This window comes from Peromyscus californicus, unplaced genomic scaffold (assembly GCF_007827085.1).
Source record: "Peromyscus californicus insignis strain IS unplaced genomic scaffold, ASM782708v3 Scaffold_13__1_contigs__length_99412109, whole genome shotgun sequence".
In the NCBI taxonomy this organism is placed as follows: Eukaryota; Metazoa; Chordata; class Mammalia; order Rodentia; family Cricetidae; genus Peromyscus; species Peromyscus californicus.
The window spans coordinates 9,380,521-9,394,796 of NW_026294424.1; the positions used below are offsets into that span (position 1 = coordinate 9,380,521).

General features: G+C 45.1%; 1 protein-coding gene across 2 annotated transcripts in view; it reads right to left on the reverse strand.

Annotated features, from left to right (window-relative positions):
* Positions 1-12,156, reverse strand: part of Nudcd3 (NudC domain containing 3) — a 103,961-nt gene extending 91,805 nt beyond the window's left edge. Inside the window, exons 1-2 of one of the 2 annotated variants that reach the window (XM_052734451.1) lie at positions 11,665-12,156; positions 6,030-6,334 (exon numbers count right to left, since the gene is read on the reverse strand). In XM_052734451.1, coding sequence (XP_052590411.1) covers positions 6,030-6,334; positions 11,665-11,856 — 497 coding nt within the window. In that variant the 5' untranslated portion in view covers positions 11,857-12,156. The remainder of the gene's footprint in view (positions 1-6,029; positions 6,335-11,664) is intronic. The other variant, XM_052734450.1, reaches the window with a different exon arrangement.
* Between the last annotated feature and the right edge of the window lie 2,120 nt (positions 12,157-14,276).

Below are 14,276 nucleotides of genomic sequence, written 5' to 3' on the forward strand. Positions count from 1 at the left end.
CTATTAATAATGCATTTCTTTTCTAGGCTTTTCAAATTTCACATGCTTTTCGAATTTGGCATTCAACAGTAAAGTATATATCCTTATTCTCACTTAGCAATAATTATACCATGAAACAACTGTATCTGTCAAAAGTTGGGCCAGAAAAACAGAACTAGCAGCAAATACTGAAAAGGTTTCTACGAAGGTTGGCAAGATGGCGTGGCCAGTAGGGTACCTGCCGCCAAGTCTGACTGCCTGAATTCAACCCCTGGAGCCCAGACAGTGAGAAGTCAGAACAAGACCCCCATAGCTTGTCCTTTGGCCTCCATACATGCACCCTGGCACAAGTCCACCCCTACACATACTAAAAAGTAAATAAACACATAGACCCAGGCACGGTGTGTACACCTCTAGTCCTAGCACTGGGGAGGCAGAGGTCTATACAGAAAGGTCCAGGACAGCCAGGGCTATGCAGAGACCCTGTCTCAAACAGATGGGTAGGTGGGTGGGTGGTGGGTGGGTGGATGGATGAATGTAAAAATAAACGAAATCCTTTTAAATATATTTACATGACTATGGGGAATGTCTACACCAGTCCAAAAATCCACATAGGCCATTGTAAACTCCCCAGAAACTGAGTGCAGATGCTGTCCCCAGAAGAAATTTCTTCTGCTTCAGGGAAGTTGCAGCTGATTGATCAAGTCCACTCATATAGGATAGCCTCCCCTGCTTAAAGTCAACTACTACAGACCCTACCCATACCTACATATTTCCTCAAAGCAATGTTGCCACGAGTATTTGAGCAACTAGAGACTGTAGTCTTGCCTAACTTGACTAAAAAATAAACTCTCACAATATCCACATTAGCAATCTTCAAGATTACTTTATAAACAGACAGGCAAATCATGTTTTATTGCACTCAATAACAATGTAAGATATTTGTTTTGTTTTTGAGACAGTTCTCACTCTGTAGCCCAGGCTAGCCTTATACTCTTTATGTAGACTAGGCTGGCCTCAAACTTAAGTGATCTTCCTGCCTCCACCTCTAAATATTGGGATTATAGGTAGAGACACATGAGAAGACTTTTCTGAATACCTGAACTCTGGAGCGTTGAGAAGACAGCCTCAAAAGAGCAAATGTTAAGGTAGACTGGCCCCAAAATAAAAGGTCCTAAAGGCACACTTTTGTTGTTGTTTGAGACAGGGTCTCACTACATAGATCAGGAGATCAGGCTGGCCTTGAACTCAGAGGTCCACCTGCCTCTGCTTCCAAGTACTGAGATTAAAGGTGTGCCCCCACCACCCACAGCCTAAAGGTACATCTTAACTCTCCCCACCCACACACACACTGAGCTTCAGAAAGTCATGTTGATCTGAAGAGGGAAAAAAATGCCTCCAAGAAATCGATCCACCTCAAGACCCAGCCATACCACTCTTGGGCATATACCCAGGAATGCTCAATCATACCACAAAGATACATACTCAACTATGTTCATAGCAGCACTATTCGTAATAGCCAGAACCTGGAAACAACCTAGATGCCCGTCAACTGAAGAATGGATTAAGAAAATGTGGTACATATACACAATAGAGTACTACTCAGCAGAGAAAAACAATGACAGCATGACATTTGCAGGCAAATGGATGGAACTAGAAAATATCATCCTGAGTGAGGTAACCCAAACCCAGAAGAACAAACATGGTATGTACTCACTCATAAGTGGATTCAGACTGTAACCTACAGAACCAGGGAGGCTATATAGCAGGGGGGACCCTAGGATGACTGTGGCTTATAATAAGTTTTGGTTTTACTCAATTGCTGGGCAAGCCTCAATGAAACATTTCACTATTAGGATAAGAATTTGTACTGTATCAAGCTGATAATAGAAAAATAAATTAATTAATTAATTTTAAAAAATGCCTCCAAGAACAAAACAACGCTCTTTAAAAGGAAAAAAAGAAAATACAGACATAACAGCACAACACTCGTGTCTAATATCCAATCAAAAGTTACCAGGCATGTAAAGAAGCAGGAAAATATCCAAAATAAAAAGAAAATTCATCACCAGTAGATCTGCACTACCAGAAATAACAAAGTTCTTAAGAGGGCCTGGGAAGATGGCTCAGCAGTTAAGAGCACTGGCTGCTCTTCCAGAGGACCCAGGTTCAATTCCCAGCACCCACATGGAAGCTCAAAACAGTTCCAGGAGAGCCAACACCTTCACACAGACACATATGCAGGCAAAACACCAAAGCACATAAAAATTTAAAAAAAAATTTTAAGTTGTATTTAAAAAAAGAAAGAGAGGGCTGGAGAGGTGGCTCAGAGGTTAAGAGCACTGGCTGCTCTTCTAGAGGTCCTGAGTTCAATTCCCAGCAACCACATGATGGCTCACAATCATCTGTAATGGGATCTGATGCCCTCTTCTGGCATAAAGTTGTACATGAAGATGCAGATAGAGCACTCACATACATAAAATAATATAATATAATTATAATATAATATAATATAATATAATAAATATAAAAAAATAAATAAAAGCCATGATGGAAAAAAAGAAAGTTCTTTTTTTTAACCTGTATATTTTTTAACATAATTTTTTTTATTACTTGGGAATTTCACCTCATGCTCCCCAATCCTGCTCATTTCCCAGTCCCTCCATATCTGCCCCTCACCCCTGTAGCATCACTGTTAATATTCTGACCCACCCCTTGAAATCCCACCCCCTTGGCACGGCCCTGCGTCCTGATGTAAAAGCCTTTTTAAGGAAAGAGTCCACCCCTTCCTCTCTCTTTTCTCTCTATTCCCACGAGGTGTGTCTCCTCTCTCACTCTCTCTCTTTCCCTCTCTCTCTTTCCCTCTCTCTCCTCCCCACAAATAACCCTCTCCACTGACCGCTGTCTGCATGGCGTCTGTCTCTCACCCGCTGTAGGCACCTTGGCTCGACCTGCCAGAGCCTTCCGCACACTGTATTAACAATCACCCCCATCAAAAGAAAATGTTAAAAATATTAACTAAAAACCACCACCAACAACAAACTTCTTTGCTCCTCCATCTTTCCCGCCCCGCCAGCACCTCTTCATTCATCTTAGTGGCCCTGGGAGCTGCCGTGTGTAGCACGGTAGACCCTTCTGTCCACTCAGCTTCACTTGCATATGCTTTTGCAATGAGTTGTTGGTCTGGTTCAAAGCCTCTGGCTTCTGGTACACCAACAACACTGAACCCTTACTGAAAGGCCTCCTGGGATGTTGCCCCAAGTCATGGAGATCCTGCAGCTATGGTTCCACAGAACCAGCCCTTTCACACACTCCACCCGGTCATAGATGGGGTAGACACTGGGGTGAGACAACTCGAAGCCCTGGATGTGGGCATGGGTGATAGCTGATTTGGTCAGTCCAGGGCCCTGGGACCGTCCCCCTCAGGCAAGGGGTGGAGTCAGCTCTCCTAGGCCCAGGCTATCAGGGCCAGCTCTCTCACACCATCTCTACCTAGTGTAGGGGAAAGAAAATTCTTAAGAGTTTCATATGGTGGCATATGACTGTAATCCCAACACTCAGAAGCCTGAGGCAGGAAGATTGTGAATTCAAAGCTAGCCTGGACTATAGGAAGAAATTAAGGTTAGCCTAGGCTACAGAAAAAAAGAGAAGAAAAAAAACACTCTTTTTTAGTATCAGATTTCCTCCTCCACTTCTGGACTCCAAACCTTTACCACAGACAGCCCTTTTCTTTCAGAGCTCCATATACAAGACCAGCTTCCTATTCTCCATCAACTTGGTTGGCGCACCCAACACTTACTTTCTCTAAACTCCGTATTTAGCTAGACTCTACTGTCTTGCCACACTCTATCTTTACAAAACTTATTTTGCCTACTCAGTAGTAAGCCATTCTAAATTGTTTACTTCGCTTCTTTCTCTAAACGGAAACTAAACTCCCTCTCCAAAAACAGGTTAGAGTACAAGGAGTGGGAAGAACAGAAGTTGGAGAGGAAAGCAGCAGACCTGTCAAGAGAGGACCAGCCAGCAGGATCGGAGCTGAGCAGCAGCACACTGCCCACTCGTCTCCCTGGGAAGGACTGGGTGCACTCAGCTCCTGCTGGAGAGTGAGCAGAAGCACACCGTGAGGCTGGATGCAGGCAAGTGCGCTATACTCCAGCTCTGCACTCAGCAGCTGCCTGACCCTGAGCTCATTTAAAATTCACAAGAGCTCTACAAGATGGGTTTACAGTCTCACAGAGAAATGAGACACAGAGATGGTTCAGTAGTTAAGAACACTGGCTACTCTTCCAGAGGACCTAAGTTCAATTCCCAGAAACCACATGGCAGTTTCCGATTGTAACCAACACCCTTGTCCAGCGTCCACAGGCACTGACATGCATGCGGCAAACAGGCACACATGCAGGCAAAGCACCCACACACACAAAATTAAAAATAGTAACAGTAGATCATGAGAAGTGATATTGCTTGCCCAAAATATGTTTAGGAAGTAGCAGGGGCAGGTTATGAATGTAGGCCCTACATTAGACCGTTCTTCAGGTACACATCACTCCTTGGGTTGCAGGATTGGAGGAAACATCCATTCAGCAGTGTTCTTGAAGGGAGAAGAACATTAAGAATCAAGAGCTGAGGATGTTCCTCAGTAAGGGAGTATCATCTGCCTAGCACGTGTGAGGTCCTAGGTTGAACATTCAATCCTGTTCCAAACCAAAGAATGAAGGTACTGTGGCTCAGTCTACACACAGATACAGTAGGGGCTCTGGTAGGCAACAAGCGCTCTCATTCTGGCTCTGGCCCTCAACTGGTGCAGGACTGTGAACAGATCATTCATTCGTCTCACACGGTGGAAAAGACGGAAGCCAAGTGAGCACCCAAATATCAACGACAGGACTGTTATGCAGGCTGCAGAGAAAGCTAAATAAATGCTGAGCTAAAGAGTGCTGCTGTGCCTGGAGCTGGAAGCCATGGCTCTGTAACACATTGACTAGATGGCTGAAAGGAGCCAGCAGCACCACAGAAGTGGTTCGAAATGAGACTCATGGTGTCTGCAGCTCTCGTAAGTCAGGTGCTAATTCACAAAGTTTGGTGACAGATAAACTCTCCTCCCAGAAATTTTCCAAGCAAGTCAACTTTTGTTCTAGGAATGATTCAGAGGCTATTAAAATTACACTTTAGGGGGCTGCCAAGATGGCTTAACAGGTAAAGGTGCCTGCCACTTAGCCTGGCAACTTGAGTTCCATCCCTGGAACCCACATGATGGAAAGAGAGAACTGACTCTTTTTTTTTTTTTAAGTTTTCAAGACAGGGTTTCTCTGTGTAGTTTTGGTGCCTGTCCTGGATCTTGCTCTGTAGACTATTAAAGGCCCAGCTGAGAATTGACTCTTGTAAGTTGTCCTGACTGCCACACATGCACTGAGGCATATGCCATACACAATAAATAAAGATTTCATTTTAGCTGACTCAAAATCCCCTGAAGAAAGGGAATCATGGATGAGTTCCTGAAGAAGGCCCTTGAACCACCTGGATGGAAGGCAGTCTGGCACACTAGTGTGTCTGAGGTGCAGCCTGAGAACAGGAGATTAAGACACAGGCAAGCCAGGCGGTGGTGGTGCATGCCTTTAATCCCAGCACTCGGGAGGCAGAGCCAGGTAGATCTCTGTGAGTTCAAGGCCAGCCTGGGCTACAGAGTGAGATCCAGGACAAGCTCCAAAAGCTACACAGAGAAACCCTGTCTTGAAAAACAAAAACAAAAACAAAAACAAACAAAAAAAAAAAAGACACAGGCAAACACGGAGGAAGGCAAGACCATATGAAGATACAAAATGCTGTCTGCAAGCCACTGATAGAGGCCTTAGAGCAAACAACCCAGAGGATACTTTAATCATGGGTTTCCAGCCTCTAGAAAGAACCATTAGGAAGTAAATTTCTGTTACTTAACCACCGCCCCACCAAAACAGAACTGGTATTTTACAAACCCCACAAAGCAAAACCCAATCATAGGCAAACTTATCCTCTGCAGAGAAAGGAGGACACTGCAGAGGAGCTGCTCCTACCTGGGGAGCACAGGGGGTTCCTTAGGGCCTTCGGGAGCACTGCTAAGAGTTCCTGGAGCCTCTGCCTCCTCCAAGCCATGGGCCACCTTGTGCTCGGGGCCCGGTGGGCCTGGGGACTCCAACTTCTCGACTTCTGCAGCAGCATCAATCTCCACCTCCTGCACCGGGACCGGCACGGCTTCCTTCTCGGCTGAAGCAGCTGCCACAGCCTTGGCCTCTTCTTCCTTCCTTCTGATTTTCTCCTCAAGTTCCTTCTTCCTTTTCTCATCGTCCTGGCGAGCCATGTGATCAAATGTTTTAAAGACCTGAATATGGAACACCAATCCAGCAGTGAGTTCACCTGCCCCATCAGAGCACACCTCACACAGAAATAACAAATCTACTAAGTACAGAATTAAACAGCAATAAACCAAAGCAAAAATGGAAATGCTCTACAACTTCACCAAAATCTGGTAGGAACGGCTACTCCTCAAGAACGTTCCGAAATTGACAAAATCAAAAACAAGTCAAAGTTCACAGTACTTGTAAGTCCAGAGGATGCAAAGCTACACAGCTCTAGTTGTCATGACTTTACCAACCTTGCCAGCAATGTGAAGAATACACTGTCCTGGTACTGTGGATTCATGAATGTACCAGCAATTCAGACTTAAAAAGTGAAAGATGGCTGGGCAGTGGTGGCATACACCTCTAATCCCAGCACTCGGGAGGTAGAGGCAGGCAGATCTCTGTGAGTTCAAGGTCAGCCTGGTCTACAAAGTGAGTTCCAGGAGAGTCAGAGTCAGAACTGCTTCAGAGGAACCTTGTCTCGAAAAACCAAAAAGGAAAAAAAAAAAGACAAAAGAAAGATGGTTAGGAGGTGACGACACATGACTCTAATCCCAGCACCCAGGAGGCAGAGGCAGGAGGATCTCTGTGAGTTAGGGGCCAGCCTGGTTTATAAAGTGAGTTCTAGGACAGCTAGGGCCGTTACACAGAGAAATCCTGTCTCAAAAAAAAAAAAAGTGAAAGGTGAAAATGTAACTCAACTTCAATCTACAAAATGCACTCAGGCTTACCAGACTACTGCTCCCCTTTCTGCCATGACAGCTGAGAGGATATAGGAATGAGTACTCAATTCCATCAACACCCACTCTGGGCCTACAGTGCACAAGGTATGCAAACTCACTCCCATCACCTGGGACTTCTAACACAGATTTCCCAAGATCAGGGCCTGACAGTTCTCCTTTGACATGCAGACACACCCTTAACCTTTTCTGGGACATAGTCACATCCGTGAAGGTGCTGGGACCATTAAATAGTTACATCTAAAGGGCTGGGGATATAGGTCAGAAGAATGCTTGCTCAGTCATGAGCAGGGGCAATGGGTTCCACCCTCAGCACTACACAAATACAGACTCACACTGAGAGAACTCCTACACAAGAGGTGAGCATCTTAGCGCTCTGATGGCCTGTCACAGACTGTAGTGGGAAGGAACACTTCTGAAGAAAGAAATCTACAGAAGGAGGAGGACCAGGTTCTCATCTGACCCTTAGAGAAGGAGTATGTCTTCCATAAGGGCCACTGCAGGAACCGCCACAGCTCCAAGAGTAGATCACCAAGAAAAAGAAAGAGGCCCTGCATGAGGCAGAGCTAGAAAAGGCTGTGGGAACGACCTGGGACAGGGGTGGGAATCACCAGCTCCAAAGGGCTAGGATACGGTAAGAATTCACTAGCGGTGTCTGAGTACTGCTTGGAAGACAAAAGTAAGCCAAGGCTACACAGAGAAACCCTGTCTCTTAAAAAAAACAAAAAAGAGCTTAGAAGGGAAAAGTGAGATGCCTTACACTGGTAGCACTGTATTTGTTTTCTATTGCTGTGATAAAAACATCATCATCAAAAAAAGCAACCTGGGGAGGAAAAGGCTTATTTGACTTAGAGGTTACAGTCCATCACCAGGTGAAATCAAAGCAGAAACCAAAGCAGAGGCCGGAAGAATGACACCCACTGACTTGCTCAGCCTGCTTTCTTATACACCCCAGGACCGCCTGACCAGGGTGGCACTGCCCACAATGGGCTGGGCCCTCCCACATCAATCATTAATCAAGAAAATGCCCTGCAGACTTCCTCAACTGAAACTACCTCCTTCTATATAACTTGCTTTGTATTAAGTTGACCAAAAAGAAAAAAAAGAAAAAAAAAAAAAACAAACTAGCACATACACCAAGAGTTCACTCCCCAAAATATCAGCAGGAAACTCTCAAGTTCCACAGAAACACATCCAAACTTTCTCTGCCTATATTCACAGAAACTCTGGGTATCACTCTTGGAGAGAGAAAGTCACAGGAAGGAATCTTGGGATCTGAATCAGAAACAGAAAAACAAGCAGAAGCCGGGGTGGTGGCCTTCGATCCTAGCACTACAGAGTAAGTTCCAGGAAAGCCAGGGGATTACACAGAGAAATCCTGTCTCAAAAAACAAAAAAACAAAAAAAAAAAAGAAAAAGAAAAAGAAAAAGAAAAAGAAGCAGATGAGTAAAATGAGCTAATGCTGTATGGGTATTACATCACTCTATCTGACTGATATTTCACATCACACTTCACATCACACTCCCTTACCAATATTGAACCCACCTTACAAGCCTCTTGCCAAAGGCTTTCTGTAAATTTAAAAAAAAAAAAAAAAAAGCAGATCCTTGAGATTCACTATGATCTACCCAATGAAAATATTCAAGAATATGTACCTTTTTTAACAGTTTGACAGGGTTTCTCTGGAACTGACATAGATCTGCCTGCCTCTGCCTCCCAAGAGCTGGGATTAAAGGCGTGCGACACTACATCTGGGTGAAAATCTGTTCTTTTTAAAAGTTTCTTGGTTGGCAGGGCATGGTGCACACGCCTTTAATCCCAAATTCAGGAGGCAGAGGCAGGCAGATCTCTTTTTGTTTGAGGTCTATATACTGGGTTCCAGGACAGTCAAGGCTACATGGTTAAGACCCTTTCTCAAAAATAAATAAATAAAATTTAAATTTAAAAAAATCCAAAAACTCACATCAGTTTAAAAGGCTCTGTTTCCCAGGGTCCAAAACAGTGAACATAAATACTTGTTTGAAAGTAGATACTGAAAAGAAAAAAAAAAAGGCTCTTGGTCAAGGCTGACGGTTGAGAATAACCAGGGGTGGGAAAAGGGGTGAAGACAAACAAAAAAGTCTTAAACCTTTGCTTAAGACTGTTCCAGCCAGGCAGTGATGGCACATGCCATTAGTCCCAGCACTTAGGAGTCAGAGGCAGGCAGATCTCTGTGAGTTCGAGGCCAGCCTGGTCTAGAGCGAGATCCAGGACAGCCAGGGCTACACTGAGAGACCCTGTCTAGAAAAAAAAAACAAAAAACAAAAACAGAGAGACCCTGTCTAGAAAAACAAAAAAACAAACAACAGAGAGACCCTGTCTAGAAGAAAAAAAAAAAAAAAAAAGACTGTCCCCTTGGCTTCAGTGAAACCCAGTGCCTTCACTGTGACTGGTCCCCAACTAGCCTCTACTTTGGGCTCTTCTTCAGACCTCACCATCCCTCCATCTCCAACAATATCCAGTTCCTCAATTTCAACAGCTTATAGGTCAGAACTTGTCTCCAATATCAAATTCAACTAAGTCAAAAACTAAAAAGACTAACCCCCGCCTCCCAATCCAAGCGACAGTGCAGTAAATGAGTGTCACTGTTCCAGTCACCCAGATCTGGAACCTTGGAATCTTTGATCCATCCTTCCCCTTCCTCTGCTCCTGCTCCCGACCTCCAATAGATGGTCACCACACTGTAACCTATCTCTAAGAGGTAGCTGTTTTATAACGTTATAGGGTAAATAAATGCATTACCTGTCAGTTCATCAGATAAATAAGAACCAACCCTCAAATTGTGTTAAAGCTAAACTAAGATGTACTGCACCAGAAAGTCAAATACCAGCTACCTCTCTACAACCAAAACAGAAGTGTCCACCCTACTATGGCACAGCTAAATGACAAACCAGGAAGATGGGGAATCAGGAAACTGAAGTCATGAGCTCCAGCTATGAGGAAATAGCTGAGTGAGGTTCTTGTCCCACCATTTACCCTTGTTGAACTGACACATCAAATTCATAGACTATGACGATCAAGAGGCCAGACTTCATTATAAAGTGACAGAAGGCTCCATTTCAGCTACCTCTCACACTCTCCAATTACTCAAATGGCACTTGGGCCACACTGATGAGGCCGAACAGTAACTCTCAGTTTCCGTTCTGAAACTGAGCCCCAGGAGGGGGCCACCCCACCTATCACCTCACCATCAGGTTGATAGTTACCAGAACATCCTAAGCTTCGCTTTCCTCCACTGAGGAACGGAGGCAAGTAACACCTGAGAAGCCCACAGACCGGAGGAAAACTTCAGAAGGTAACGTGAAGCACTTGGTAGGTGCCAGAGAATCAGATCCTAACAGGCAAGCTTGATGCTCCCCTCAATTTTTTTTTTTTGTTTGTTTGTTTGTTTTTTCGAGACAGGGTTTCTCTGTGTAGCACTAGCTGTCCTGGAATTCACTTTGTAGACCAGGCTGACCTCAAACTCACAGAAATCTGCCTGCCTGTCTCCCAAGTGTTGGGATTAAAGGCATGGCAAACCACACACCTGAAATACTTTTAATCTCACCAAAAATCTAACCTTTCCTACAAAATTTTCTCAAATTCCTATCATCTCTATTACTTCCTTCCAAACCGCTCTACCACACAGAGAGCTAGCAGAGTTCTCTATTACCCTCTGTGTTTTATTTTCTGAACCATGTATGAGTAGACGGGCCATTATTTAAATACCTACATCATCAGAGCCTATATTACAGCTGAGTGTTAAATATACTCATTAAATGTTTGCTTATTACTACACTCAACAATGTCAACAATCCCAGCTCTGGAGAGTCAGAGGAAGGAGGACCACAAGTTCAAAGAAATCCTGATCTACCTGGCAAGTTCCAAGCCAACCAGGGCGACATAGCAAAACCCATCTCAAAACAAAACAACTTTAAAAAGGTGTCCAGACAACTTCAGTCAGTAACTAGTAACGCTTCAAAAACAATTTAACCTGGAACTTACAGATTTGAATCCAAATGTAAATTTCCTCATCATTTCGATTGTATTCGACTTTGTGGGTCACTGGCAAGCGGCCACACCCACCAATCAATACATACCGGTCATTCTTGCCACCTCCTGAGCCCGGGAGTTCTCAAATAGTCAAGTTTCTGCCGCTGTGAAAGTCCTTCCCCTCCCGCCTGCACGGTTTGAATACATCCTAGCAAAATCCACTGCACCATTCTGGGGATGCCCACAGGATGCTCAGAGGCCCTCAAAAGCAGGCTGGCAGCTTCCAACACCTAAGAATGTCCCGCACAAACCCAGACTGTTCCCAAAGCACCGAGCATCCCTGACAACGGATTCGCGCATCAGATAACGCCTGGCCATTTACACAAAATCACCTAATCACCTTTGGCACTCCAGGGAGAACCGCAAAAGGTGAAGGGTTGGGATGAGGAGTGGCGCTGGTCGGGGCATAGGACGCGAGCCAGGGGCAGGTCTTGCGCCGGGAAATGGAACTGAAATAAGGTCTGGCAGGACCCCAATGGCCCTTCGCTCCCCACCTCACCTGCAACACCAGGGCCTGCGCGGCCCCGGGCGGGAAGCCCATGCGGTCCGAAGGGTGGCGCAGCAGACGGTAGAAGTCGGTCTTGCGGTAGAGAAAGCCGAAGAGCACGCGCAGAAAGTCCTGGACATTGCCCACGTGCTGCAGGATGCCCAGCAGGGCCTGGTCATAAAGCTCAGCAGCCCCGGGCTCCATGGCTCCGCTGCCCGAGGGACGCGAACTCAGTGGGCACCGCCTCACACTGGCCAATTGGCCCCTTCCGGCGTGCGTGCCTAACGGCTCCCCCGGACAGCGAGGACGCAAAACTTCCGGTCCGCGCTTGTGATTACTGACGGTAACAAACCGTCTTCCTTGCAGCCCTGCTGGATCTCCTCCGCCGCGATATCTGCCTAAAGGAGACTGGTATGTACTCCAGTATGGTTCCTACACGCAAAAACGGCCACAGTTGCGGTGCAGAGAGAGCTTACCAGCCATATTTGAAGAGGGCGGAAGCATTGGGTGACGGCAATATGACGTGTTCGCTGGAGGTGTTGTCACGTGATCTGGGAGCCTTCTTTCTGGATTGAATTCCTGCCTTGGTATCCCGGGCGCTTTCTTAAAACCAGGGCAACCACGTTTTGTTTGTGAGCCAGAGAAAAGGAAAGAAATGTTATCATAAGGTTGTATAAAATTTATATTAATAACAGAGCTACGAGTGAGACTCAGAACGTTGCACCAGAAGAAATTCAAGGTGACCTGAAAGGATAAGAAAAGTGTGAAAAGCTCAACGAAGGAAAAAGAAGTATGGCGTTGTAAAATGTGTATGTCTGTATCTGCATGTATAGTATGTGCATGTGTGTGTATACACATGTCATTTGCAATAAGTGATTGTCAGAGTACTATAAATCAGTATAAAGCAGATTCAAAGATTATTTTGAGGCTCTGAATATAGACATTTTAAGAAAACATTTGTGGGCCCGGCGGTGGTGGCCCACACCTTTAATCCCAGCACTTGGGAGGCAGAGCCAGGTGGATCTCTGTGAATTCAAGGCCAGTCTGGGCTACAGAGTGAGTTCCAGGAAAGGCGCAAAGCTACACAGAGAAACCCTGTCTCGAAAAAAAAAAAAAAATTGTGTAAAATTGTCACAGATGTAGTAGTTCATACATGTAATCCCGGCATCCAAATTCTAGGCCAACCCGGGCTACAGAGTGAAAGCCTGTTTCAATCAAATAAATCAATAAAAGGCTAGGGACATATATTAGACCTCAAACCCCAGACAAATGGCTAAGATGCCTATTAACGTATCAAAGTAGACCCTGGCCACCAGTCTCCCTCAGTCCCTACCTGTTACAGGATCCTCCTGGCTGCCATACCCTGCCCCCTACCCTAAACAGCTGGACTTCCCTTCTCCCTGCTTCTCTGATTCCTGTATAACCCACCTATTTTGGTTACAAGGTCCTTTTTGCCCTTTTGACCACTTGACTCCAAGTTACTCTGTCTTCCTCTCCCCTCCTTCCTGTCCCCATGGCCCTGTTCAGTCTACCGGTCATGTCCCCTTGTTGTGGGGTATTTGTGCACTGTGTAAAGATACATTGCTGTGATTCCTTTAACAAAGAGTTCAATGGCCAATAGCTAGGCAGGAGGTATAAATGGGACTTCCAGACAGAGACAGGAAGTAGGAGGAGATAATCGAGGTGCAGGGGAGACACCAACAGACATGGAGGGAGTCAGACATATAGAATGAAAGAAAAGTAAAAAGTCATATGGTAAAATGTAGATTAATAAAAGCAGGTTAATTTAAGTTATAAGAGCTAGGGGGAGGTGGGCTGGAGAGATGACTGAGGTTAAGAGCACCAGCTGCTCTTCAAGAGGTCCTGAGTTCAATTCCCAGCAACCGCATGATGGCTCACAACCATCTCTAGTGGAATCTGATGCCCTCTTCTGACAAAGTTGTACATGCAGATAGAGCACTCATATACATAAAATAAATAAATAAATCTTTTTAAAAAAATTTTTTTTAAAAGGGCTAGTGGGACAAGCCTAAGCTAAGGCCAAGGTTTTATACTTAATAATAAGTCTCTGTGTCACTATTTGTGAGCTGGCAGCCCAAAGAAAAAATCCAACTACATCCACCCTGGACTCTCCCAGATGCCTCTACCTCTGGCCGGGCTCTCCCTCGTACCTACAGTAAACCTTCTCCTCCACCAGACCTAGAAGCAGTCATGTCCTTTTTATTTCTTGTTGTCATTCAATGTAGCTAAATTGGTAAGGTGTGTGACTAATGTGCAGGAGGCCCTGAGCACTGCATAAATTGTATGTAGTGACCCACACCTGTAAACCCAGCACTAAGAAGGTGGAGACAGAACCAGAAATTAAAGGTTTACTTACTCACCTACATAGTCAGCTCAAGGCCAGCTTGAGCTCCATTCCATCCTGTCTAGAAACAAAAACAAAAACTTTGTTTTAATGAATTGCACCTCTACTAGACTAACATCTACAAATTAATATACTTTTTTTTTAAAGACAGTGTCTCAAGCCAGACATTTGTGGTGGTGCATGCCTTTAATCCCAGCACTCGGGAGGCAGAGCCAGGTGGATCTCTGTGAGTTCAAGGCCAGCCTGGTCTACAAAGTGA